Source organism: Oncorhynchus kisutch, linkage group LG21, assembly GCF_002021735.2.
Source record: "Oncorhynchus kisutch isolate 150728-3 linkage group LG21, Okis_V2, whole genome shotgun sequence".
Classification (NCBI taxonomy): Eukaryota; Metazoa; Chordata; class Actinopteri; order Salmoniformes; family Salmonidae; genus Oncorhynchus; species Oncorhynchus kisutch.
Genome location: NC_034194.2, coordinates 24828496 through 24856072, shown reverse-complemented (window position 1 = coordinate 24856072; position 27577 = coordinate 24828496). Strand labels below are relative to the sequence as shown.

Genomic DNA, 27577 nt, shown 5'->3' with positions numbered 1-27577 from the left:
ATGGTTTGAAACAGAGTAGTACAACTATTTGTGTTGTCCGTGGCAATGTGAGCTTATTAAGAGTTGACTCCCTTGTTCCCCAAGTTTTAAAAAAATACCAGTGAAAAAAGTATTAACCAAAGTCAGCAGACAGACACTTTGTGGCATGAAAGAGCTGGGAGTTGAGCATAAGCTACTGTACCATAGGCTACTACTGTACCATAGGCTACTACTGTACCATAGGCTACTGTACCATAGGCTACTGTACCATAGGCTACTACTGTACCATAGGCTACTACTGTACCATAGGCTACTACTGTACCATAGGCTACTGTACCATAGGCTACTGTACCATAAGCTACTGTACCATAGGCTACTACTGTACCATAGGCTACTGTACCTGACATGAACATGATGTCCTCCTGACCAAAATTTGATTTGCATGTCTCCCATTGGTTCCCTGACTTGATGATGATGCAGGGATAGAAATTGATTAGGGAAATGAAATAAACATGTCAGTGGCTTTATTGAGAGGTGGAGGGGTAGGGGGGTTGTGGTTCGATCTAATCACTGGGTTATGATCATTAACATAACCTGATTTTGTCTAAGGTCAGGATAGCCTTGGTACTATTAGATACAGTTAGGAAGTCATTTGCTCATGTAAGACCTATTACCATGTTGTGCAACACAACATTTCCTTTCACATTTTCCACCACAATCAACAAATCAAGCCTTTGTTTGTTTATTTGTTTGTGGGCTTGATAAAATGGAAGGCCATACATATCCCTGTCCATAGGTGGCAACGTTGCGCCCTGTTAACATTACATGCGTGGACTTGAGGAAGGGCGTGTACAAGGGTTTTTTAAATCCAGGCCTTGATGTTCTGCATTCTTTTTTTTCTTTTTTTAACTAGGCAGGCCAGTTAAGAACAAATTCTTATTTTCAATGACGGCCTAGGAACATTGGATTAACTGCCTTGTTTAGGGGCAGAACGACACATTTTTACCTTGTCAGCTCGAGGATAAGTCCAACACTCTAACTGCCAGTTCGCATACAGTACTTCCCCTCTAATAAGGGACTGATTTAGATCTGGGATGCAAGTGACAAGTGAGTGGAATATCATTTAATCAATCAATCAGCCAGCAGAACAGTGGGACTTAGCACCTGGATATGAATGTCTCTGGTAATACGGAACACACCTATAAACAGGCAGATTTCATAAGGTCAGATGAGGTTTATGGTTTTAGGGGATGATGCAATGTCACACTATACACATGGGTAGGAGGGAAGAGGAAAACGAAGGAAGGACTAAAAAGAGTATCTGACATTTCCAAGTTCTGCCCTAGCCTCCAGCCATCCCCGTTGGTCCTCATTCCTCTTTCTATTCCTCACATACAGACATGCATCGCTCTCTCTCTCTCTCGCTCTCTCTTCAACATGATTTGAGGTAATTATTTGATTAGCAGGGCAAATAGACCCTTGGCTTGGGTCTCCGGTCAGGGAGGGGTCTTAATAGAGATGGAGGTGGGGGGTCTGTATGTTCAAACCCCATGCCTGGTTTAAATCACTCCTCTCTCAAAGGCTCCTCAGCTGAGCAAATAATGAAGGGGTGTTAGCTAAGTTAATTGTGAGGGCTGTAACGAGAAGCAGAAGGGCTTGAGAGAGAAGAGCCAGGCACAGAGCCAGGCACAGCAGAGTAACTTTAGGGCCTGGAGATGACTACGGACTGGGTTCTGGATAGGCCAGTCGGTGGATCCTGGAATATGACAACTTTGGTGCTAAACAGACAGAGTTTAATTATCTCTGGGAGTATTGCCTGTCACGCACAGTCACCACGTGCACGCACACCCACTCTGACAAATAACCCCCCCCCCTGGGGCGACCCAGTATTGCTCTAGGCGACTGAGCTACCAGACTGTAGCAGGGATGCCAATAGGTTCAACCTTCCAATTCTCCTGACTCTGTAAAAGACCTGGCTCTTACAATGCAATTATAACATCCTCTATTTACGCCCACTCTTGCTTTTTATCTCTTCTCTCGCTCTCTCTTGCTCTTTCTCAGTCTTTCGCGCATACTGTCTTTCTCACAGACTGTGTCATATGAGCGAGAACTCCTGAGTCATTGACCAAGCTTCTCGTAAATGGTGATATCCTGTTTCGGTAGTTAGCATTTAATATTCACACTTGTGGAAATGAAAGAGATGAATGCCTGCCACTCTCTCTGCCTCACATCTAATGCCACTGCACTTCTGACCTGGATGAGTTTCACTTTGAGGTTGACTATGTTTCCATTAGATTGGAATGAATCTCTCCCTCCCTCCCATCTTACTCTCTCTGTCCCTCTGTATTCTAGAACCTGAGTCTGGTGGTGAAGGGCTGCAGCAGTAACCTGAGGAAACAGATCCAGATAGCCCACCTGTTTGGAGTCCCCGTGGTCGTGGCTCTCAACGTCTTCAAGTAAGACTTCCAGTCTGTAACAGTCTGAGCAGCTGATCAGCTGTATCCTTAGCTGGCCTGGGCCTCTCTTCTCTCTCTGTCAGACCCCATATCGTGGACAGGCATGTGAATGCAGATATTAACACATGCACAGACGTATGCAGACAACATGTTTAGCTTTAGAATCCTTATCAGTTTGTTACAAAAAATATGCAAACCCATATGAGGGTCAGTGACACTCAGCTCTACAGAGTGGTCACTAGCCGGCACGGCCATAAAGTCATAACGTCTGATTTTAAACCTTAACCACACTGTTTTCATGCATTTTTTTTAAATATCAACTATTTAGATTTTGCAGCTGGCCCATCTTAGGGGAAATCCCTCCGTTCTGCTTCCAGGACAAGACTCATGACAATAAATGTCAACCTGCCAGTGACACACACGTTTGTTTTACTCTCCTTATGGGGACAAAACAATTGCTTCCCATTCTAAATCCTATTGTCCCTAACCGTAACATTAAAGAGATGTTTAGGGATTTATGTCTCTGTGTCCAGTATGAAGGAAAGTAGTTTTGCGAGCTAATGCTAACTAGCATTAGCTCGGGTATCTGCTAGCATGCTATCCCTTTAACCCTTAAATATCCCTTTAACCCCTAATTCTAACCCTAACCCCTAAACCTAAAATAGATGTATTTATTTGTGGGGAAATGTGAATGTTCCTTGTTTTACTATCCTTGTGAGGACTGTGAAAACACAGTAAGTGGCCCATGTCATGACTGGTGTTGTTGAGGTCTGTGGTTAGATGACTTGGTGTGTTTTACATAGTGTTAGTCTGTCAGTGTGACTGAGGTGTTTACACAGCAACTGTGGCATGTCGGAAGCTATTAGAATGTGGCTTTGGCCTTCAGGCCTCATTTAGACTAAATGGGCTGTCACATGGCCACACCACACACACTGCAAAAACATAAGGACAAAGGTCTTGTTAAGCCAAACTTAAACACTTCGAAGTTGCCATCTCATTTCAACACCTTGTTATGTGTCCCAACAACTGTCAGTCACACCATTCATTGCTCCAATCCCTACAGTTGTTTCCCTGGTTTCCTCTATGGTTACCGTCTCCTTGGCTACTCCACAGGACCGACACCCAGGCTGAGATCGACCTGGTGTGCCAGATGGCCAAGGAGTCTGGGGCGTCGGATGCCGTGCCGTGTCATCACTGGGCGCGGGGTGGCCGTGGCTCAGTGGAACTGGCCCAGGCAGTGAAGCAGGCCGGCAGTCAGCCCAGCCACTTCCAGTTCCTCTACAGCCAAGAGGTGAGAGACAGACGCCCCATTGCACTACGACATCTAGCCTCTAGTTTACACTTCTAAGCGCTAATCTGGAAGTACTGGAAAGTAAGTAAGCTAAATAGACAAACTTGTCATGTTTCTGCAGACCCTTCTGGCTTGTGATATAAATGGGTGCAGGAATTTGGTTGCCATGTCCAATCATTCTAAAATGTCCCAACATAATTTATTGATCTACAACACTTAACTGACACTGTGCTTTTGTTGAGCCTGCAAGGTCGGGTCACATTTATTTCACCAGTAATGTTAGCTTTACAGTACATGGGAAGCTATGCAGGGTTGGGCTCAATTTAGATTGAAATTCCAATTCAATTCTTGAATTAACTCATGAAGTGAAGAATTTACATTGAATTCAATTTTAATTTCAACCATCTTCAAGATATGGAATTAGACTGTTTGGATTGGAATTCATGCACATGGAGTTCAAATCATGCAGCACAACAATTTATTTGTATATTTCCAGTATAGCTATGCTGTCTGAACTGAGTGACATGATCAGCCTGAACCCCTGAGGATTTAGAATTTGTGGAATTGTTGGGCATAATATTGAATTGGGAATGGAATTATTGGAACATTGGACTTGAGAGGAATTTAATTATCTCAGAATTCAGAGATGGACTGACCTGAAATTTGAATTGAACTAAATGTAATTTACAGAGTTGGAATTGAATTAGTGGAATAAACCCCATCTCTAGTTCACTGTGAAGCTATGGCAATGAGACACACTGCTAGCTTGTATATGTGTATGCACTGAGTAGTGGTTAGTATTAGCGTGGTGTAGCACTGACCTGTGATATTAATTGTTTGGGGCTTGTTAAAGGGTCCTGACACACTGTCATTCCTCTGAGCCCTGTGAGAATGCTGTGGTCAGGGCCAGGGGCATAGGGGCGTGTGTTACTGTACTGTGCTACTGTATCCCATCCAGTTCCTCCCTGTGACCCTATGAACAACCCCTATACATAAAGCCTGTTGCATGTGGCGGAGTAGGTCCAAGTGGCCTTTCCTCCGACCCAGGGCAATATCCCTGCTATGCCTCACAGAGGAGGTGTGAAGACAAGACTTGCCAAGAACGGGTCTGCTTTGGCCAAACCATACCAGGTGGTTACTCACATGATGAAAGAGGCGGACTGGCCCGGTCCGGACCGCCAAGCTACCGCTCATCTCAATCAGACTCCCATCTGGACCATGTCATTCTAATACTGCCTCATTATCTTCCGTTTTCAAAGGAGAGGAGCGCCGGCCATGTAGAAGAGAGGGGGATGGAGGAGAGGTGACGGGATAGAGGGTTGGCAGTACAGGAAGAGAGGGAGTGATGTGCCTGTTCTTCTTCACTCCTTTCCTCTCAGCGGGGGAAACGTTAGACGCAAATGTCAGAGAGAGAGACAGAGAGAGACAGAGAGATACAGAGACAGAGAGATACAGAGACAGAGAGATACAGAGAGAGAGAGATACAGAGAGAGAGAGAGAGAGAGACTTTCAGGCAAATGCCAGATGGGCTGGTCCATTTATAGCCCAGTGGGCCTGTCTGACTTGGGTTTTATGCGCAAAATTATCATTCTGGCTTCTAATGGGGGCCTCAAGGGGGAAAATGGGCCGGTGTTTTAGAAATACCAGGGCTGGCTTCTGGTCCCAGTGTGCCCCTGCGTGATGAGTAACCTTGCTTGAGACCTGAAGACTTGAGCTCCCCTAGTCAGTCACCTAATCATGACTCAGTTTGTCTGTGATGTGTACGCCGAGGAACTTAAAACTTACTACCATCTCCACTGCTGTCCCGTCGATGTGCATAGAGGGGTGCTCCCTCTGCTGTTTCCTGAAGTCCACAATCATCTCCTTTGTTTTGTTGACGTTGAGTGTGAGGTTATTTTCCTGACACCACACTCCGAGGGCCCTCACCTCCTCCCTGTAGGCCGTCTCGTCGTTGTTGGTAATCAAGCCTACCACTGTAGTGTCGTCCGCAAACTTGATGGTTGAGTTGGAGGCGTGCATGGCCACGCAGTCGTGGGTGAACAGGGAGTACAGGAGAGGGCTCAGAATGCACCCTTGTGGGGCCCCAGTGTTGAGGATCAGCGGGGTGGAGATGTTGTTACCTACCCTCACCACCTGGGGGCGGCACGTCAGGAAGTCCAGTACCCAGTTGCACAGGGCGGGGTTGAGACCCAGGGTCTCGAGCTTGTTGACGAGTTTGGAGGGTACTATGGTGTTAAATGCTGAGCTGTCGTCGATGAACAGCATTCTCACATAGGTATTCCTCTTGTCCAGATGGGTTAGGGCAGTGTGGTTGCGGTTGCGTCGCCTGTGGACCTATTGGGGCGGTAAGCAAATTGGAGTGGGTCTAGGGTGTCAAGTAGGGTGGAGGCGATATGGTCCTTGACTAGTCTCTCAAAGCACTTCATGATGACGGAAGTGAGTGCTATGGGGCGGTAGCCGTTTAGCTCAGTTACCTTGGCTTTCTTGGGTACAGGAACAATGGTGGCCCTCTTAAAGCATGTGGGAACAGCAGACTGGGATAAGGGTTGATTTAATATTTATTTTTTCACCTTTATTTAACCAGGTAGGCTAGTTGAGAACAAGTTCTCATTTACAACTGCGACCTGGCCAAGATAAAGCATAGCAGCATAGCATAGCAGACAACACAGAGTTACACATGGAGTAAACTATTAACAAGTCAATAACACAGTAGGAAAAAAAAGAGAGTCTATATACATTGTGTGCAAAAGGCATGAGGAGGTAGGCAAATAATTACAATTTTGCAGATTAACACTGGAGTGATAAATGATCAGATGGTCATGTACAGGAAGAGATACTGGTGTGCAAAAGAGCAGAAAAGTAAATAAATATAAACAGTATGGGGATGAGGTAGGTAAATTGGGTGGGCTATTTACAGATGGACTATGTATAGCTGCAGCGATCGGTTAGCTGCTCAGATAGCAGATATGTCCATAAACACACCAGCCAGCTGGTCTGCGCATGCTCTGAGGACGCTGCTGGGGATGCCGTCTGGGCCCGCATCCTTGCGAGGGTTAACACGTTTAAATGTTTTACTCACGTCGGCTGCAGTGAAGGAGAGCCCGCAGGTTTTGGTAGCGGGCCATGTCAGTGGCACTGTATTGTCCTCAAAGCGAGCAAAAAAGTGATTTAGTCTGACTGGGAGCAAGACTTCCTGGTCCGAGACTGGGCTGGTTTACTTTTTGTAATCCGTGATTGACTGTAAACCCTGCCACATACCTCTTGTGTCTGAGCCGTTGAATTGCGACTCTACTTTGTCTCTATACTGACACTTAGCTTGTTCAATTTCCTTGTGGAGGCAATAGCTACACTGTTTGTATTCGGCTATGTTTCCGGTCACCTTGCCCTGGTTAAAAGCATTGGTTCGTGCTTTCAGTTTCGCACGAATGCTGCCATCAATCCACGGTTTCTGGGTTGGGAATGTTTTAATCGTTGCTGTGGGTATAACATCGCCGATGCACTTTCTAATGAACTCGCCCACCGAATCAGCGTATTCAGCAATGTTGTTGTTGGACGCAATGCGGAACATATCCCAATCCTCGTGATCGAAGCAATCTTGAAGCGTGGAATCAGATTGGTCGGACCAGTGTTGAACAGACCTGAGCGCGGGAGCTTCTTGTTTTAGTTTCTGTCTGTAGGCTGGAAGCAACAAAATGGAGTCATGGTCAGCTTTTCCGAAAGGAGGGCAGGGGGAGGGCCTTATATGCATCGCGGAAGTTAGAATAACAATGATCCAGGGTTTTACCAGCCCTGGTAGCACAATCGATATGCTGATAGAATTTAGGGAGTCTTGTTTTCAGATTAGCCTTGTTAAAATCCCCAGCTACAATGAATGCAGCCTTAGGATATGTGGTTTCCAGGTTACATAGAGTCAAATAAAGTTTGATTGTGAGGAATCTCATCCCATAGATGCTCAATTGGATTGAGATCTGGTGACTGGACAGACCACTGCAGTCAGCTGAATTCCTAGACAATCCTAGCTTTGTGCATGGGGCATTATCCTGCTGGAAAAATACATTTGCATATGGATATACTGCTACCATGAAGGGATGCACCTGATTGGCAGTGATATTCAGATATCCTGTGGCATTCGAATGTTGCTCCACTTTTATCAAGGGGCCCAATGTGTGCCATGAAAACACACCCCACACCATCACACCACCTCCAGATTGCAATGTTGACGCACGGCATGATGGATGCATGTACTCGTGGTTTTCTCCATACCCTAGTACTCCCATCAGTGTAAAACAAACGGAACCGGGATTCATCAGACCAGGCAATGTTTTTCCAATTTCCCAGTGTTTTTCTTCCTTAGCCCACTGCAACCACAGTTTTTTGCTGAAAGAAGTGGAATTCTGTAAGGTCTTCGGCTGCCATACCCCATTCGTGCTAAGGTACGACGAGTTGTGCGTTCTTTTATGGGTCTTTGGGCACCAGTGTTGTATTGGACTGTCAGTTCTTGACACACTCAAACCAGTGCGCCTGTCACCTACTACCATACCCCATTCAAAGGCACTTTAATATTTTTTCTTGCCCATTCACCCTCTGAATGGCACAGATACACAATCCATGTCTCAATTGTCTCCAGGCTTAGAAATCCTTCTTTAACCTGTCTCCTCCCCTTCATCTACACTGATTGAAGTGGATTTAAGAGGGGATATCAATAAGGGATCATAGCTTACACCTGGATTGTCATGTCAGTTTTGTCATGGAAAGAGCAGGTGTTCCTAATGTTTTGTACACTCAGTGTATATTATAATATCGTCTTTGTTTCTCAGAATCATTGTAATGTGGTTAACCTTAAAAATCTAAACGAATAGATAGAATTCAACCAGGGAGCACCCTTAGATCATGGAAAGGTATGCAGTTGAATCATTCCCACAGTTAATGGCAACGTCTGCTACGCTATGAAACCACACACTATTGCAGAGACTTTGATATTACCGACCCCAACTGATATGGTGAAAACTTTGTGTGGCGAGGCCGAGGCACAGAAACTCACATTAATACCGTTGTCAGATAACACTGTTAAACGAAGAATTGATGCTATTTCTAGCAATCAAGAGGAAAGAAACTCTTGATTGAACGACTCAAACTCCCCAGCTTATGCTCTCCAAATGGCTGTTAGCTGTGAGGGTCGAGATGCTTTTTGACCAGATGGGACTCTATGGCGGGACTCTAGTTATGAATGTGTCTCCCTCTGCCATATGGACACATTTATATGATACACTGAGAGCAACTGGAGGTAAAAGAGCTGAGCACAGAACTGAGATATACCCCAGCAGATAACTACATCAAACCACAGCCACTGTTCACAAAACTGTGTGGAGATATGGGATCAGAGCATGAAAATGTTCTATTTCACACTGAGGCTTGGTGGTTATCGAGGGGGAGTGTTGGAAAGATTTTTCACATTAAGAGCGGAACTGTGTCATTCACAATGGGTTAAAAAAACAACTGACTTGGTTGACTTTCTGTGTCAGGAAAATAACAGAAAACAGCATCAGTAAGTGTCCCACATGAGTGATGACCGCTCACCTCCAATGCTTGGAAGGGCACTTTGGGACTTACTTCCCAATCCGTTGGACTGTGGTCCTGGCTCAGTTGACATGCTAGTAGGAGAAATCGAACAGCTGATCGAGCTGTCATGTGCCCGAATGCTGCAGACAACGTATTCACGGGTCACTGAGGAGTTTTGGTTCCTGACTCGAAGGGAATACTCTGCTCTCTCCCTTTGAGCATTAATGCCGCTTTCAAAACAACTGGGAACTCAGAAATTTCTGACTTCCGACTGCAGACAACTGGGAAATCTGAAAGAAATGTTTAACTGTTATCCAACTCTGAATTCCAAATCGGGATCTCTGGCCTCTTTCCGACTTTCCAATCTAAAGATCACTGACGTCATAACTTGACCACCTATTTTCCACCTAGTTCCCAGTTGTCTTGAAAGCACCATAAAGGACATGGTAGACTACCCTTCGCCAGCTCATATCTGTGTGAAGCTGGATCCAGTGCTTGTCTGCATTAAAACCAAATATAGATCAGGGTTGGATCTGACACTCAGATATGTGGTGCGTACAGTCGAACACGCCCCCCGAATTTGTACACAGCATTACCAAAAGTATGTGGACACTTGCTTGTCAAACATCTCATTCCAAAATCTTGGGCATTAATATGGAGTTGGTCCTCCCTTTTGTTGCTATAACAGCCTCCACACTTCTGGGAAAACTTTCCACTAGATGTTGGAACATTGCTGCTGGGACTTGCTTCCATTCAGCCACAAAAGCATTAGCCAGGTAGGGCACTGATGTTCGGCGGTTAGGTCTGGCTTGCAGTCTGCATTCCAATTCTTCCCAAAGGTGTTCGATGGGGTTGCGGTCAGAGTTCTGTGCAGGCCAGTCAAGTTCTTTCACATCGATTTCAACAAACCATTTCTGTATGGACCTTGATTTGTGCAAGGAGGCATTATCATGCTGAAACAGGAAAGGGCCTTCCCCAAACTGTTGCCACAAAGTTGGAAGCACAGAATCGTCTAGAATTTCATTGTCGGCTGTAGCGTTCAGATTTCCCTTAACTGGAACTAAGGGGCCTAGTCTGAACCATGAAGAACAGTCCTGGACCATTATTCCTCCTCCACCTAACTGGAGGTGGAGAGAAGATAGGCACATAATTGTCTTTATCTGTTTTGGAGGGCAAGGGTTGACTGTTAGTCAGGTAATCTAATTTCAAAATAAAAAACAGAGTATCTTTCACTGCACTATTTCTGTCCCTCCTTAAATTGCATGTGGTACATTTTGACTTGACCACAAACTCTCTTGTTGTTTCTGAATTTATCACGTTAGACAGTTTGGTTAGAGACAGTTTGCCCTGTTCTGTGAAGGGAGTAGTACACAGCGCTGTACGAGATCTTCAGTTTCTTGGCAATTTCTCGCATGGAATAGCCTTAATTTCTCACAGCAAGTATAGACTGACGAGTTTCAGAAGAAAGTCCTTTGTTTTTAGCCATTTTGAGCCTGTAATCGAACCCACAAATCCTAATGCTCCAGATACTCAACTAGTCTTAAGGCCAGTTTTACTGCTTCTTTAATCAGGTCAACAGTTTTCAGCTCTGCTAACATAATTGCAAAAGGGTTTTCTAATGATGAATTAACCTTTTTAAAATAATAAACTTGGATTAGCTAACACAACGTACCATTGGAACACAGGAGTGATGGTTGCTGATAATGGGCCTATGTAGATATTCCATATTTAAAAATGGTTTCCAGCTACAATAGGCATTTACAACATTAACAATGTCTACACTGTATTTCTGATCAATTTGATGTTATTTTAATGGACTAAAAATGTGCTTTTCTTTAAAAAAACAAGGACATTTCTATGTGACCCAAAACTTTTGAACAGTAGTGTGTGTATATCTAGATGTTCTCACTCCTTATGTTAGACTAATGCCCAAAACGTCTCACAATTCCAAAATAACCCTCAAGAAGGGATGTGTAGGAGTGAGCAAGGTCAATGTGTATGTTTGCTTCATACAGTGGAGCAAAAAAAGTATTTAGTCAGCCACCAATTGTGCAAGTTCTCCCACTTAAAAAGATGAGAGGCCTGTAATTTTCATCATAGGTACACTTCAACTAGGACAGACAAAATGAGAAAAATAAAATCCAGAAAATCACATTGTAGGATTTTTAATTTATTTATTTGCAAATTATGGTGGAAAATAAGTATTTGGTCAATAACAAAAGTTTATCTCAATACTTTGTTATAATCCCTTTGTTGGCAATGACAGAGGTCAAAGGTTTTCTGTAAGTCTTCACAAGGTTTTCACACACTGTTGCTGGTATTTTGGCCCATTCCTCCATGCAGATCTCCTCTAGAGCAGTGATGTTTTGGGGCTGTTGCTGGGCAACACGGACTTTCAACTCCCTCCAAAGATTTTCTTTGGGGTTGAGATCTGGAGACTGACTAGGCCACTCCAGGACATTGAAATTATTCTTACGAAGCCACTCCTTCGTTGCCAGGGCGGTGTGTTTGGGATCATTGTCATGCTGAAAGACCCAGCCACGTTTCATCTTCAATGCCCTTGCTGATGGAAGGTTTTCACTCAAAATCTTACGATACATGGCCCCATTCATTCTTTCCTTTACACGGATCAGTCGTCCTGGTCCCTTTGCAGAAAAACAGCACCAAAGCAAGAGGTTTCCACCCCCATGCTTCACAGTATGTACGGTGTTCTTTGGATGCAACTCAGCATTCTTTGTCCTCCAAACACGACGAGTTGAGTTTTTACCAAAAAGTTATATTTTGGTTTCATCTGACCATATGACCATATGACATTCTCCCAATCTTCTTCTGGATCATCCAAATACTCTCTAGCAAACTTCAGACGGGCCTGGACATGTACTGGCTTAAGAAGGGGGACACGTTTGGCACTGCAGGATTTGAGTCCCTGGCGGCGTAGTGTGTTACTGATGGTAGGCTTTGTTACTTTGGTCCCAGCTCTCTGCAGGTCATTCACTAGGTCCCCCCGTGTGGTTCTGGGATTTTTGCTCACCGTTCTTGTGATCATTTTGACCCCTCGGGGTGAGATCTTGTGTGGAGCCCCAGATCGAGGGAGATTATCAGTGGTCTTGTATGTCTTCCATTTCCTAATAATTGCTCCCACAGTTGATTTCTTCAAACCAAGCTGATTACCTATTGCAGATTCAGTCTTCCCAGCCTGGTACAGGTCTACAATTTTGTTTCTGGTGTCCTTTGACAGCTCTTTGGTCTTGGCCATAGTGGAGTTTGGAGTGTGACTGTTTGAGGTTATGGACAGGTGTCTTTTATACTGATAACAAGTTCAAACAGGTGCCATTAATACAGGTAACGAGTGGAGGACAGAGGAGCCTCTTAAAGAAGAAGTTACAGGTCTGTGAGAGCCAGAAATCTTGCTTGTTTGTAGGTGACCAAATACTTTTTTTCCACCATAAGTTGCAAATAAATTCATAAAAAATCCTACAATGTGATTTTCTGGATTTTTTTCTTCTTAATTTTGTCTGTCATCGTTGAGGTGTACCTATGATGAAAATTACAGGCCTCATCTTTTTAAGTGGGAGAACTTGCACAATTGGTGTCTGACTAAATACTTTTTTGCCCCACTGTATGTGTATCTGTGCTACGTGCGTGAAACGCCCCCATGCCTTAATACCCCATGTTTGAGTTCCTGTCTTTGGGAGCCCATCCAAAATCGGAGGAAAAAACATCAGCTGGTTTGAGTTAGTGAGTTTGGAATGTGACTTTGTTTAACTGATCCTGTTATAGAGACCATGCAGGGTTGTGTGTGCCTGTGTTTGCGCGTGTGTCTTTGTGCCTGTGTTTGTGGGCTCACGTGCATTTGCGGGTGTGTGTGTAGGTCCATGGAGCCATTTCTTGTCTCTCTGATTAGCGCTAGCATCATGTAGTGGAGTTCTGTTTCCTTAGATGACTGGCCAGTAGAAGGGTTTACGACCCTAGGCTAGCTAAGGCCTTCTCAGGAAGAACAATACATACTGTATTCCCTAGGTTGTTTTTAGTTGTTACTCTCCTAGCATTGATCTACTGATTTTTAAATGTGACAGAGAAAGACCTTTTTAAATGTAGATTCAGCGATATGACGTATATGCAGAAAGTAAACTGCATTGTGGGTCAATTTCCGCAACAACTAAGAGCTTTGAAGAGTGAGGCTCAACTTCTTCTCTGCTGGTTTGGTGCCCTGGCTACCACGCTGTAACAGTGTTAAGCGAACCTGTGCACATGCGTAGACACTGTGTGAGAGGTTTTAGTTCCTTTTGAGACTAAACGTCTGTTTCCCATAGGTCCCGGCTGAATACTGTCCTATGTCTTCTGTCCTCCCAGACCCCCATAGTGGAGAAGATTAGGATGATAGCCCAGAAGGTGTACGGGGCTGATGACATCGAGCTGTCTCCAGAGGCCCAGGCCAAGATAGACTATTACAACCAGCAGGTGAGGTCACCATACCATACTACACATGATCTATTGAAGCTTTTACATTCACTTTCTCATGCACCAACACGCACACGTACACACACTGAATTAATTCAGTTGTCTAATTATGTTCATGTGCTCCTGCCCGCAGGGTTACGGGAAGCTTCCAATCTGCATGGCCAAGACCCACCTGTCCCTTTCACACTTGCCTGAGAAGAAGGGCGCGCCCACTGGCTTCACCCTGCCAATCAGAGACATCCGCGCCAGCATTGGGGCAGGATTCATCTACCCATTGGTGGGAACGGTGAGTGGTCTGGATTCTGGAAGCACAGAGACTTAGTCTCCATAGGGATTTAAGCCCGGGTTAAGCCATTTTTACATGAACACGGTCTCCGTGACCCACTTTTGGTTCTCAATGTGTCTCATGTGGTAGAGACGGGAGAGAGTCGCAGTGTGTATGAAGTGAATATGTCTGTGACTATTCTTTTGTGTGTGTGGTTTTCTTTAGTGTCCCTTGTGTGTTTTTGACCCTGCCCAGCTGTGCCTCCAGAGGTGTAGTCCCTCTAACCAGAGTTCTGGCGCCAGAAATGCCAGGAATTTCTCTTAACAATGTGTGTGTGTGACTTACTCTTACATTGCTGCTCTGAGGAATTCAAGGACATACGCGTAAAAATAAATAAATATGTAATTCCCTCTCGTACAGTTCTCAGTTCAAACATTGGTCAGTTACGGGCCTCCCGAGTGGCGCAGCAGTCTAAAGCACTGCGATGTGGCGTCACTACAGACCTGGGTTCGATCCCCGGCTGTGTCGCAACCGGGAGACTAATGAGGCAGCGCACAATTAGCCCAGCGTCATCCGATTTAGGGGAGGGTTTGGCTGGCCGGGATGTCCTTGTCCCATCGCACTCTAGCGACTCCTTGTGGCGGGCATGCACACTGACTTCAGTCTTCAGTTGTATGGTGTTTCCTCCGACACATTGGTGCGGCTGGCTTCCGGGTTAAGCGAGCAGTGTGTTAAGCGAGCAATGTGTCGAGAAGCAGCGCGACTCGGCAGGGTCTTTTTCCCGGAGGACGCATGGCTCTCGACCTTCACTCCTCCCGAGTCTGTACGGGAGTTTCAGCGATGTAACTACCAATTGGATATTACGAAATTGGGGAGAAAAGGGGGTCAAAAGAAAAAAAAATATATATATACATTAGTCAGTTAAATCTTTCATCCGAAGCTCTGCTTTAAACCTCATTCCTTTCGACCCTGAACACTCTGTCATTAAGGAAGTTGCTAGACTTCCTTAGCTGCCCACTGAAAGTCTTATCGCATACGCAGACACACTGGGTTTCCGTGTGTGTCTTATCTATTATCCTCTACTCTCCTTTGGATGTTCCTCTTCTGAACTGGACTTAACCCCAGACCTTACAGATAACCCCTGTGCTGGGTTGGGCATGATGGGCTTGGCTGGATGTTGGCAGTTGTTGGTCGTACAGGAAGTTGGTCCCCCACTGTTTCCCTGGCATGCTGGGTAGGGGCGGCCGCCGGTCGGTAGGACGTCTATCCAGCCACCCGCCTCCACCGCTTTGATCTGCTAGGGCCTGTGTAGCCATCACGACCCTTGAACTATGACTCCTGACCTCGGAGGGAATTTACTAGCAGCTCCTTGAACTTTTTCGTCTGGCCCATAGTCTCCTCCTGGCGTCTGATTAGATCCATGTCTAAAGGGCTAGCAGATTAGTTCCTGTAATGTACTGTCTTTTAGTTTGGTGAACTTGACCTTTTATTCATTTTATTAAATTGATGTCTGAATTCATTGAAGTGCTTTGATCCCAATAAGTAGCTTTAGACTACTGTGTAAGGCAAGTGAGTGTTACGGCAGCCATCTATACATTTGGGTGTGTATCCTGTAGGTTTTCTTAACACGTGCCAGAGTGTTGATCTGATACGTGAGTGTTTTTGATGTTTGTTTGTACAATATGCTTGTGTATTAGCTAGTTACTTGAGAGAATGTTTTGTCTGGGAGATGGGTTGCTTTCGCTGCACCTGCCTTTGTGAGCACGAGACCCAATGTAAGCAGTGAAGCAGGGATGGCACACAGTTTAATTAGCACTGTTGTGGTTGTGATGTCAGTTTTGTGTCACCCTGACCTCAGGGTCATCTCGCTCTCTCTCGCAGGTGGAGAGATTTGACCAACTGAAGGCCCCGCGGGAGTAAAGATGGGGAGGGGGAGGGGCAGGTGAAGGCCTTAGTTGGGTGAGGAACCAGGAAGGGGCTGATGTCATTTCCCAGATATGTGAGGGAGGGGTCACAGGGAAAACAATAGGTCTCTGTGGAATCCATATCCCATTAGAGCAGAGGTGTCCAACCAGGGACTTTTAATACATACAGTACCAGTCAAAAGTTTGGACACACCGACTCATTCAAAGGTTTTTCTAAATTTGTTACTGTTTTCTACATTGTAAAATAATAGTGAAGACATCAAAACTATGAAATAAGCAAAAAAAGTGTTAAACAAATCAAAAATCTATTTGATTCTTCAAAGTAGCCACCATTTGCCTTGATGACAGCTTTGCACACTCTTGGCATTCTCTCAACCAGCTTCACGGGGTAGTCACCTGGAATGGATTTCAATTAACAGGTGTGCCTTTTTAAAAGTTAATTTGTGGAATGTCTTTCCTTAATGTGTTTGTGCCAATCAGTTGTGTTGTGACAAGGTAGGGGTGGTGTACAGAAGATAGCCCTATTTGGTAAAAGACCACGTCCATGTTATGTATGGCAAGAACAGCTCAAATAAGCAAAGAGAAATTACAGTCCATCATTACTTTAAGACATGAAGGCCTCCTCTTTATCAAGCACAGAATAGCTGGAGTTTCTAGATCCTGTTCACTTGTCCAGCTGTGCCTCTGTCACCTAGAGGTTATATGTAGAGAGAGTTGAAAGTAGCTATATGCAACACACAACTTTTGACCAGGAATTCCAAGCTCTGTTTTGATTTGTGTAGTCCTGACAATTGCAATATTGTAGAGATGTCAAAGGAGTGTAATCCATGAAATATATAGGTTTCTAATCTACAGGTTCTGTCTGTGAACTCCCAATGCACTTCCGATGACGTCCCAATCAAATGTGAAACTGTTGAAAATGTTAAGTACACCATAAACTAATTTGCACACCAGCCTAAAGCCTCACATCTTATAATTTAAGCTTTTTGTTACAATTCCCCCCATGAGAAAGGCAGTGCGTCTGTGGGTTGTCAAAACTCCTGTAGCACTTCCCTGGCTGAGGTCAGATTAGGATAGAATGGACTTTTTTTGGTCTCCCGAGTGGCGCAGCGGTCTAAGGCACTGCATCTCAGTGCTTGAGGTGTCACTACAGACACCCTGGTTCGATTCCAGGCTGTACCACAACCCAGCCGTGATTGGGAGTCCCATAGGGCGGCACGCAATTGGCCCAGTGTTGTCCGGGTTTGGCCAGTGAAGCCCGTCATTGTAAATAAAATGTGTTCTTAACTAACTTGCCTAGTTAAATAAATGTTGCAGTTAAGTTGTGCTATTCGCCCCTTAGCTCCTTAAAGAGACCCCTACTTGCAGCAGGATGTGGTGCGACGTGTCATATTTCAAAGCTGCCCCCACTCATCTCTTTATTTATTTGCACCAAAGAAAACAAGTGATAGACAACAATACACATAAAAACTAATTCAAACAAAATAACAGTGTTGCAGGTTGGAAGCTCAAGGGCTGATATGAAAACCACACCACAAAATAACAGTGTTGCAGGTTGGAAGCTCAAGGGCTGATATGAAAACCACACCACAAAATAACAGTGTTGCAGGTTGGAAGCTCAAGGGCTGATATGAAAACCACACCACAAAATAACAGTGTTGCAGGTTGGAAGCTCAAGGGCTGATATGAAAACCACACCACAAAATAACAGTGTTGCAGGTTGGAAGCTCAAGGGCTGATATGAAAACCACACCACAAAATAACAGTGTTGCAGGTTGGAAGCTCAAGGGCTGATATGAAAACCACACCACAAAATAACAGTGTTGCAGGTTGGAAGCTCAAGGGCTGATATGAAAACCACACCACAAAATAACAGTGTTGCAGGTTGGAAGCTCAAGGGCTGATATGAAAACCACACCACAAAATAACAGTGTTGCAGGTTGGAAGCTCAAGGGCTGATATGAAAACCACACCACAAAATAACTATATACAATACATAAGTACAAAAATAAAAAAGGTTTGTTAAAACATAACAAATACCTGCTAATTATAAATTAATTAATTTGATCAGTAATCACAAAAAAATGTATATTTGTTTTTGTTTAAATGTGAGTGTGTGAGAGTTAGGCAATGTGGAGGAGATTACTGAGTAGTTTGGTTCATCAGGCGGACTCCCATTCTTCACTTGAAGTTAGGCCCGTCAGTCAGAAGAGCACTAACACACGCTGGCCTATCTGTTTACAAAGCATCTCTGAGTCATTCAGATGTCGATCCACACTCACACAGACAGACAGAGTACCATTTGTTTCACCTCCAAATCATATTAGCCATTATGGGTGGACACTGTCTCCACCATGATGAATTATCACCAGTCTCTGCGAGGAAAAGTAGATATGACTGGCTGAGGCCAGCCAGAGTCATGGACTTGGTTCATTTAGAGATGAGAGAGAAGCCGCGTCAAGATTAGTCACTGTGGTAGGAAGAGTAAAATCAATTGTGGGTTTTTGTGGTATTTCGTAGTATTCTGAGTTAAGAGCCCCCAACTCCTCTCCAGTGCAGTGGAGGGGTGTTACGCAGTGATAGAATAAGTGCTACATTGTCGGCCCCAAGGTTTTCCCGGACAATGGCGCATTGTTTGGGAATAATGGAGGGAATTTCTTGGCAGAGCCAGGATTCCATCTTTAGCCACAGAGTGTCCGTGTTTTGCATGTTCCGACAAGTTCCCCGGCTGCCTCAGGAGTATGGGACCAAAGGAGAACAGCACACCTATTGTCACTACCTGAACCATATCTTCTCCATCAACCTCTTCTACCTTCCCTCCTCTCTGACAGTTCATTATTTTAGTCCTGCTTTAACTCTGCTGACAGGACTGTTTATGACCTCTTCTGTCATTTGTAATGGCAGTGTTATGTAGCCACTATGATGCAGGTTCACATTAAGTGTTACCATAGTTTTTTTATTTACTATGAAGTGTTAATTAAGGATCTGATCCTTTTCGATTTTCTCCTAAAATGACATTCCCAAATCGAACTGCCTGTAGCTTAGTCCCTGAAGCAAGGATATGCATATTCTTGATACCATTTGAAAGCAAACACTTTGAAGTTTGTGGAAATGTGAAATGAATGTAGGAGAATTTATTTTTATTTTACCAGGTAAGTTGACTGAACACATTCTCATTTACAGCAACAACCTGGGAAATAGTTACAGGGGAGAGGAGGGGAGAAGAATGAACCAATTGTTAACTGGGGATGATATAACACATTAAATCTGATCAAATATAATACAAACAGAGGTTCAAACTGTAGAACCCAGTTCCTACATTTGAATATAAAAACTGATTTTATCAAACAAAACTATGCTACATTTTATCTCTGGGACCCTCAGGATGACAAATCAAGGCCAGATTACTGAATGGAAGTACATTATTTACCTTCAGAGGTGAATGTATCAAACCAGTTGCTGTGATAATAAATGTTTGTTGTTGTTGCACTCTCCTCTAACAATAGTGTTTACTGTAACAGCAACAGTAAATTGGGGGGTGCAGTTAGATTAACAATCATTTAAGCTTTCTAATGATATAAGACATGTCTATGTTTTGGAAAGTTTGCTGTTACTTACAATGTCATTCTAGTCACATTAGCGTATGTTAGCAACAACCATCCCGGTATAGGGACACCGATCCTACGGATCCTTAAGAGGATTTTAATACTGAGTAGTCACTAGGGACTACTAAATTACAGTGGTAGTCACAGGTGCATTACACATGTAGATGCAAAATAAAAGAGGACAAGTGTCTCCCAAGTCCAAAATTGTAACAAATTGGTTGTTTTGGATAAATAAACCATTCTCCATGGAGAGATGATCATTCTTTCCGGGGTGTTTTCAGAGCCAGTCCTATTGACCATAGGCAGACTCGTGACTGTCTTTTCACATGTCCTCCTCTTCATGTCCATGATTTCATTATGCATAATTCCCCTGCCTCACGCCAGAATAACATTTAAGCAGTCAGTTGATTTTAATTTACTCTACCTCAGGATATCCTCCTAGGCTCTCAATCTTCTCTCTGTTAAACCCCACCCCCAGTCAAATTGAGCTGTTTAAAGTTCTTAGTCCTCTGTGACACTAGCTGCTCCAATCCAAAACTGCTGCAGTGCCCGTTTGCCCTAATGACTCACCTTCTGAGGTCTGATTGAACTAGATGCTCAGTCCCTTAGTTTCTGTAATTCCGTGTCAAAAAGTGTAGAGAGAAGACGACAGGTTTTTGTTTGGAATGGAGCCGCACATGTTATTGCAGAAGGAGTGTATTCTCTTCCGTTAGTGAGAGGAACGCTCTGTTCTACTGGGCAGTTAGTTGTCTTCTTCTCGCCTGTCTCATACTCCCAGTCATACCCTAATTTTGACTCTTTCCTTGAGGGTCCCAGGGTAGGTCTCTGATTGTGTGTCCTTCCACTATGTAGACAACAACCTAGATACTGTAATGTTAAGGAATAATCAAGGGGCAATGTGTTCTATGGAAAATCATGTACAATGTGGAAGGTGTGGCATTAACCTTCCACGGCGTTGCATAATCTTCCAGAAAACGCATAAAGTTCCCGAGTTGATTATCCCGCTTATACCAATGCTATATTTGTGGCTAAGAAATGTGTTCATTTGACGTCAGAAATGTGTTCAACATCCACTGAAGTAGCTAGCAAGTTTACTAGGTAGCTACAATAGTTGCCTTGGTAACCAAACAGACTTGCTAGCTTAGCTAACCAAACCATCAGTCCTACAGTAGCTTGCTATTATGAAAATCAAATTCAACTATGCCAATAATGTTTTCAATTTGACTTTTGCTTTAAAACGCAGCTCAGATATAGAACATGTAAAAATGTACTTCATTGCCGTTGAATTATACCGTGCATTATTTAAGCAAAAGGCACGAGGGGGTGTGGTATATGGCCAATATACCACAGCTAAGGGATATTCTTATGCAGGACACAACGTCGAGTGCCTGGATACAGCCCTTAGCCGTAGTATATTGGCCATATACCACAAACACCCGAGGTGCCTCATTTGCTATTATAAAGCATAAAGTTATATGGTCTGATATACCACGGCTCTCAGCCAATCAGCATTCAGGGCTTGAACCACCCAGTTGATAATGAATTATATTTTGTAGCAAGCTGAATTATCTAACGTCATTGGCAGATATTTTTCTTATTTTTTACCTAAAAAAGCCTTAGTACAAGTAATTTATCTTATTTCAATACATTTTTTCAAGATAATTTACCTTATTATGATGATTAAATTACTTGTATTAAGCTTTTTTTAGGTTAAAAATAAGAAGGGAAAAATGATCTGCCTTTTTTGGGGTACGGAAAAAAACTAGGAATTATCACTCAATTTAAGATATTTAGGCTTGCTTAGAATGAACTATTTGCAGTGCAGTTCTACAGTTTCCTAGGGAAAGGGTGTTTCGCTGCCAGAGGATTTTGACCAGATTTGGTGGAAACCTTGTGTCAGCTTTGTAACTGTAGCCATTTTGTGCCGGGACCATGATCTCCCACCTTTCCCTCCTCTATGTTTCAGGCTGGTCTAGTTTGGTTGGTTTACTTGGAATTGAAATGTGATTTTTTTCGACGCTCACATCGGGACAAAGAACAGAACCATTGACCGCTGGAAAGACACCACAGTCCTTATGATGGGTGGTCAACCTATTTGGCAATCACTCTCTGAGTCACATAGATGGGAGTGTAGAAGTAATAGGGAAGCCCCTACCTTCATCGTGATTTGATCTCCAGCAGACTGAATTAAATGAGTTTGGATTATAGTAATTCAACATCAGATCAGTTATTTCATTATAGAAAATATTTTCCAAACCTTATATCCCACTCTTCATGAGTTACAATTGAGCAACTGTGTTGTGGTGTTATGAATATGCAGAAGCATTATGCAGTTAACACACAATCTTGTCATTTATAGCAGCTAGAGTTTTTATGGTTGGTCTGGGAGAGGTTTTATAAAAAATTCTATGTGTGCTAAATACCAATGACCATATAGGCCTGTAACTTTTCCTCTTGATTGGATTTATTAGGATCTCATTAGGGAAAGGGGGATACCTAGTCATTTGTACAACTGAATGCATTTAGCTGAAATGTGTCTTCCGCATTTAACCCAACCCCTCTGAATCAGAGAGGGCTGCCTTAATCAACATCCATGTCTTCGTTAACCGACGCCAATGGTGACAGCTAGTCTTACTGGGGTCAGCTCTTGGAGCTGAAAGATGATTGGCTGAATGAAAAATGCTTCCGGTGTTGTCACGTTCTAGCCTAACTCTAGGCTCAACTGTAGGGCCAACTTAGATAGTCAGTAATAGTTACGTAGGAATGTAATTTGGGGCTAAGTTGTATATTTAGTGTCGTTTAAGGCTCTTGTTAATTTGACTTGACCTGTTAAGTGAATTTGTTGAAGTCTAGTTTGTTTCACCACGTAACTTCAGTGTGAAACTGCAGATGAAAGATTTTCTGAGTTTTGTACATCGCTACAGATGAATGTATGAGTCTTCTATGAAGAGAAAGCTGCGATAGCTACTGGAATAGGTTAATCAGATCGTCCTGAGATAGGACTATCTGTACTTTGACTGTAGTGGATCACAGACAGTAAAACAGTAGTCCTGTTATTTGTTAGAGAATCTACAAGAGACATCTCTATTCCGGGAAAATGGCTGTTCACATGGTTCATCTGGACTGTATAGATCAAGTCTGGACTAATCATTCTAGTTTATCCTCCTTTCCAACAACCTCTCCCTTGTCTTCCTCTCCATTCTGCTCATCAATAACTGTCATCCCAACACACATGACCTGATCCATAGCATCTCAACAGAGTTCTAATGACACATGCATGACTCCCAAATAGGGTTGCAAAAACTTTCAATAAATTCCCTGGTTTTCCAGAAATCCTGGTTGGGGATTCCGGATTTCCTACTGTTTCCCTCCTGATTACGGGAATCATCCAACTGGGATTTCGGGAATATTGGGGAATGTATTGAATGTTCCCAGAATTTTGCAAGCCTACTCCCAATCAATAGTGCTTTGGTCGCTTGAATTGGTCAAGTCAGCTGGCTGTCCCTGTTGGCTATGGTCGTTGTCCAATCAACTCCTTTTTTCTCTCACTGAGCCCCACCCCGTCTGACCTTAGTCTCCCATTAAATTTAATTTAGTTTAGTTATTTTTCTTAATCTCCTGTCAAAATTACATTAAAATGTTATTGGCTCTCATGCGTCACTGCTGGTTAAGTTATTAGAAATGCAGCTCTCTGAGCTAGAAGAATACACTACAGTAAAAACCAGAGGCTGCTCTACTCAGGGCGGTCTTATAGACTCCTTTTAGTGTTTGTAAATCGCTGTTAAACCTTTGAATATTTCCTGTTATTTTCAATAATTTAATGTATAAAATGTATGTAAACTCATGAATCGAAGACTCAATTGGGAACTGAATTCAAATTGAATCAACTCAAAAGGAAAGCAAGTAATTGTACCTGCTTTCACAAGTGATTGCGCAATGCGATGCACAGATGACTAACTTGCTCTTTCTCCTCACTCTCCCCCTCCCCCTCAGATGAGTACTATGCCAGGCCTGCCCACGCGACCCTGTTTCTATGACATCGACCTCGACCCAGTTACAGAGGAGATCACTGGGCTCTTCTGAGCATGCTTCAGAACAATCACCCAGGTAAAATAGTATTCCATTATGAGCCGGTTTTTATTTCCATATTATATGTAGCTGAAAATGCTGGTCATATTCATTTTTGACATCTAAATCGATCACACGTTTTGGACAAGTCACAGATATAGATGTTGCTGTATAGCACGCCATTCATCTTATTCTGATGAGTTTAAGTAACGTTATTGTTGGCATTTAGATTTTACTCAATGGTGCCTAAAACACTTTTACTGAAATGAGAGGCTCAGAGGTGTAGCTGTTGCCAAGGTTAAGGGCTGTGGCTGTCGCAAACAATGTCTTTACAGTTCTAGTAAGCCAGATGGAGAAATTATTATCTTAGCTACATATGAATCAGCCTGTGTATCTGTGTTGTTTGCACTGCCACAGTAAGCAACAGTCTCGTTATATCCCGTCAGACAACACTGCTACATTTTCCCTGGAAATTCAGTTGTGAACCAGTTTGTAAATGCTTATGTAGTCTATCTGCCACATACCGTGTAGGGTAGGAACCTGATGATGTCTATGAAACTGAATTAATGTGTTGTTGTAGAGAAAGGTGCCGGGTAGGGTAGGAACCTGATGTTTATTTAACGTAATTCATGTGTAGCACTCATACACTCATTGTCCTTCCTCTGAGTGGCTCACTTGGTCTAGACGGTGTGTGTGTGTGTGTCTATTCACTCAGCACCAAGGCTATGACCCTAGATTTAGAGATGCACTCAGTCCGTCACTATTCTCCAACGTTCTGATTTTCTCTCCTCAGGCTCTGTGAAAGACCCTCCTGCCCTGTAGGGAGCATGGCGAGGAGGAAGAGCCCTACACCCTCCATGAAAGATGCTTAACCCTTCTAATGGCACTTCCTACCTTCCTAAACCACATAAGGCCTAACCATGCTGTATATCTGTTAACTGTAACCCCTTTAAAATGAGGGAAAAGATTGAGTTACTTTTTAGATTTGTTTACTGAGATGAACTACTATAATATCTCATGTCATGGTGATGGTTTTATTGTTTTCATTTTTCTTAACGTGGCTTAATATGCTTTTATTTAGTGTAATGCAGTACAAGTGCTCATGTATTTATGCACTAAATTCATGTTGTACGCACAAGTTGTTTTAAATGTGGTTATCTAGCCACGTCTAACATTTCTTAATCCACTACATCCTGCTAAATGTCACAGGGTGGCTGTTACACAGTTTGGTTACTAGCTGACGCTCTACTTCTACTTAATGCTGTTTAATTAGATGGATTATGGAAAACCATGGTTTTCTACCATATAACAACTGTGCCTTTTTAAAATAAACTATTTTATTTACTCTACAGTTCTGTTGTCTTATTTTATTTTTTGTTTTGTTCACACCCATCAGGTGAGCAGAGAACATTCCATCTGCTGTTTGGACACAGACCTCTTCCTGTTATCGCAGGGCTCTGTCAGGAGAGCCTCCAAAGCAAGCACAATGGCTACTTTTGGTCTGGGTTAAAAATGTACATATGCAGAACAGCTGAATACACTCACTCAATCACGCGCACAGTCAAGTATACTCACTAATACATGCACATGAACCTAGACATGTGCAAACAATCAAGCACAACAATACCAGAATGCGTAACAACAAATTTACTCACACATATTTAGAGTTTAGCCATCAATGGTCTTGAAATCCAGGCCTCAGAGCCGGCCCCCTCACAGGTCCTGAGAATGTCAGCTCCGCCTGTCAGGATCTGATGTTTGTGTTGCTACGTGGTTCCTGTGTACATGTGTGCTTTTGTCGTAGCTGCCATTCCACACCTGCTAGGTCTGTTATTGCCTCTGTTCTCTGGGGTTTCTCTAAGTACAGTGTGTGTGTGTTCCACTGTCAGAGGGAAAATAATGCACTCATTCATACTGAGGGGGCTGTAATTGTGTGTGTGCATAAGTACATGTACTGCTGGACTTAACCTCTTTGTTTTGGGGTGATGACAAATTCAAGAACTTTAAATCATAATCTATCTCTGTCATAGGATTAAATTGCACTGGTTAGTCTGAGTCTTGTCAAATTGGGTTTGTTTATGCATAGTGTTAATCCTGAGTCAGTCCAATTTGATTGCGATAACTTGTCATTTATGTGATCAAATAAAACAACTTCTCCCGAGTTACATACAGGTAGATACTGCGCTATGACTGTGTATTCCGTGTTTAGTTTCAGTTTAATTTTAGTACCAAGGACAGGTCCTACATATTTCTTAATGTATCCTTAAGGATCAGTACTACTTACAGGTGTGTGTGGATCAAGAAGCTTAACTATCTGACAAACTGTATGTAGCCTATTTGACCCATGTTTGGTTTACATAGGTTTGTCCTGGTTTTCCACTGCCCTTACAGCCTAATGACAGGATCACCTGGGCCAATTAGGGTGTGTTTTGCCCCATGAAGTTGTGTACGTGGCATCCCTGCTGTACCCATCCCATACGGCAGGCTACGTTCCTTAGCTAGCTTTAACTGGCTCAGTCAGAAACAGTCGAGTCACCACCACTCTCACACCCACCAGTGTAAAAACAAGTTCACTCTAAAATGTCATAAGAAGCTCACCACATTCTTCCCCACAACACATTCTAGCTACCCCCTTTATCTACCCTGGCCAAACACACTCACCCCCATCTTCCCTGTCTACCAACATACCCCCCTTCTGTTCTCCCAGCCCACTTTCCACCTCTCGTCCCCCTGTCTTAGTTCACTGACCTCCTCTTTCCTCCCATGCTTCTGTCCACTCAGTGCCTCGCTCTCCCTTGTCCTAACCATATCACCCCTTTCTCCCCCCTGTGCAATCCCATTCACCTCTATCATCCCCTGTTGATGCCCACTCACCCTCTCTACCTTCCCCTGTCCTGGCCCCTTCACCCCCCTCCTGTGACAGGGTAGCAGGGTGCTGAGTGCTAGTCAGCAGGGTGAGGCTGAACACACATGCCTATTGTTCATTGCCAAGTAAGTTATTTTGTATTACGATAGACGAGATGTCTTTGGAGAGGAGCCCGGTATTGATGCCTGTTGTCTTGGCTGTATGCACGTAAGTGTGTGCGTACATGATTGTGTGTGTGCGCTTGTGTGAGATGCCCTTCTTAGAGCAACAGCCAGCAGTTGGTTGGTTGGTGTCTCATTAGCCTTGACCTCGACATCTTCGGTAAAGACTTGAATGACATTCCCCCTCCTCCCCCACCATCACCCATCCTCCTCAAGCCTCCCCCATGTTTTCAATGACATCATAAGTTCCTCCTGTGGGCATGGTGAAGGTCGTCCAATGACAGTCCTTTAACAACACAGCCACCCTGTGGCCCAGGACCAAGACCCTCACCATCAGTCCAGTGTAAATAGTGTATTCTCTCCAAGGATGTGTTCTCTGGAGAGCAACCACACAGTTTCTGTTAGCCAGATGTGGACTTATTTTCTCACTGAAAGGATTCTGAATGTTGTCTTGTTGAATTGATGTATTTTCTTTCTTTCTTCGACAGTCAGTTTTGGCTCATCTCTGTGTCTGTGTGTGTCTGTGTCTTGTGTGTCTGTGTGTGTGTGTGAAGATCAGCTCATGTATGGTTAATAAGAAAAGCATCATGTCAGAAAATTGACATACACTACATGACCAAGAGTATGTGGACATTGGCTCATCGAACAAGGCGCCCCCCCTTGGGTTGTGCCGTGGTGGAGATCTTTGTGGGCTATACTCGGCCTTGTCTCAGGATGGTAAGTTGGTGGTTGAAGATACCCTCTAGTGGTTTGGGGGCTGTGCTTTGGCAAAGTGGGTGGGATTATATCCTTCCTGTCCGGGGGGTATCATCGGACGAGGCCACAGTGTCTCCTGACCCATCCTGTCTCAGCCTCCAGTATTTATGCTGCAGTAGTTTCTGTCGGGGGGCTAGGGTCAGTTTGTTATATCTGGAGTACTTATCCTGTCCTATCCGATGTCC

At 43.7% G+C, this 27577-nt stretch overlaps 1 protein-coding gene across 2 annotated transcripts in view; it reads left to right on the top strand.

Annotated features, from left to right (window-relative positions):
* mthfd1l (methylenetetrahydrofolate dehydrogenase (NADP+ dependent) 1 like) overlaps positions 1–24960 on the top strand; it is a 90652-nt gene extending 65692 nt beyond the window's left edge. For both annotated transcript variants that reach the window (XM_020455168.2, XM_020455167.2), the window contains exons 22-27: positions 2332–2435; positions 3549–3726; positions 13639–13746; positions 13880–14032; positions 23535–23648; positions 24403–24960. In XM_020455168.2, the coding sequence (XP_020310757.1) occupies positions 2332–2435; positions 3549–3726; positions 13639–13746; positions 13880–14032; positions 23535–23624 (633 nt within the window). In that variant the 3' untranslated portion in view covers positions 23625–23648; positions 24403–24960. The remainder of the gene's footprint in view (positions 1–2331; positions 2436–3548; positions 3727–13638; positions 13747–13879; positions 14033–23534; positions 23649–24402) is intronic.
* The last annotated feature ends 2617 nt before the right edge of the window (positions 24961–27577 follow it).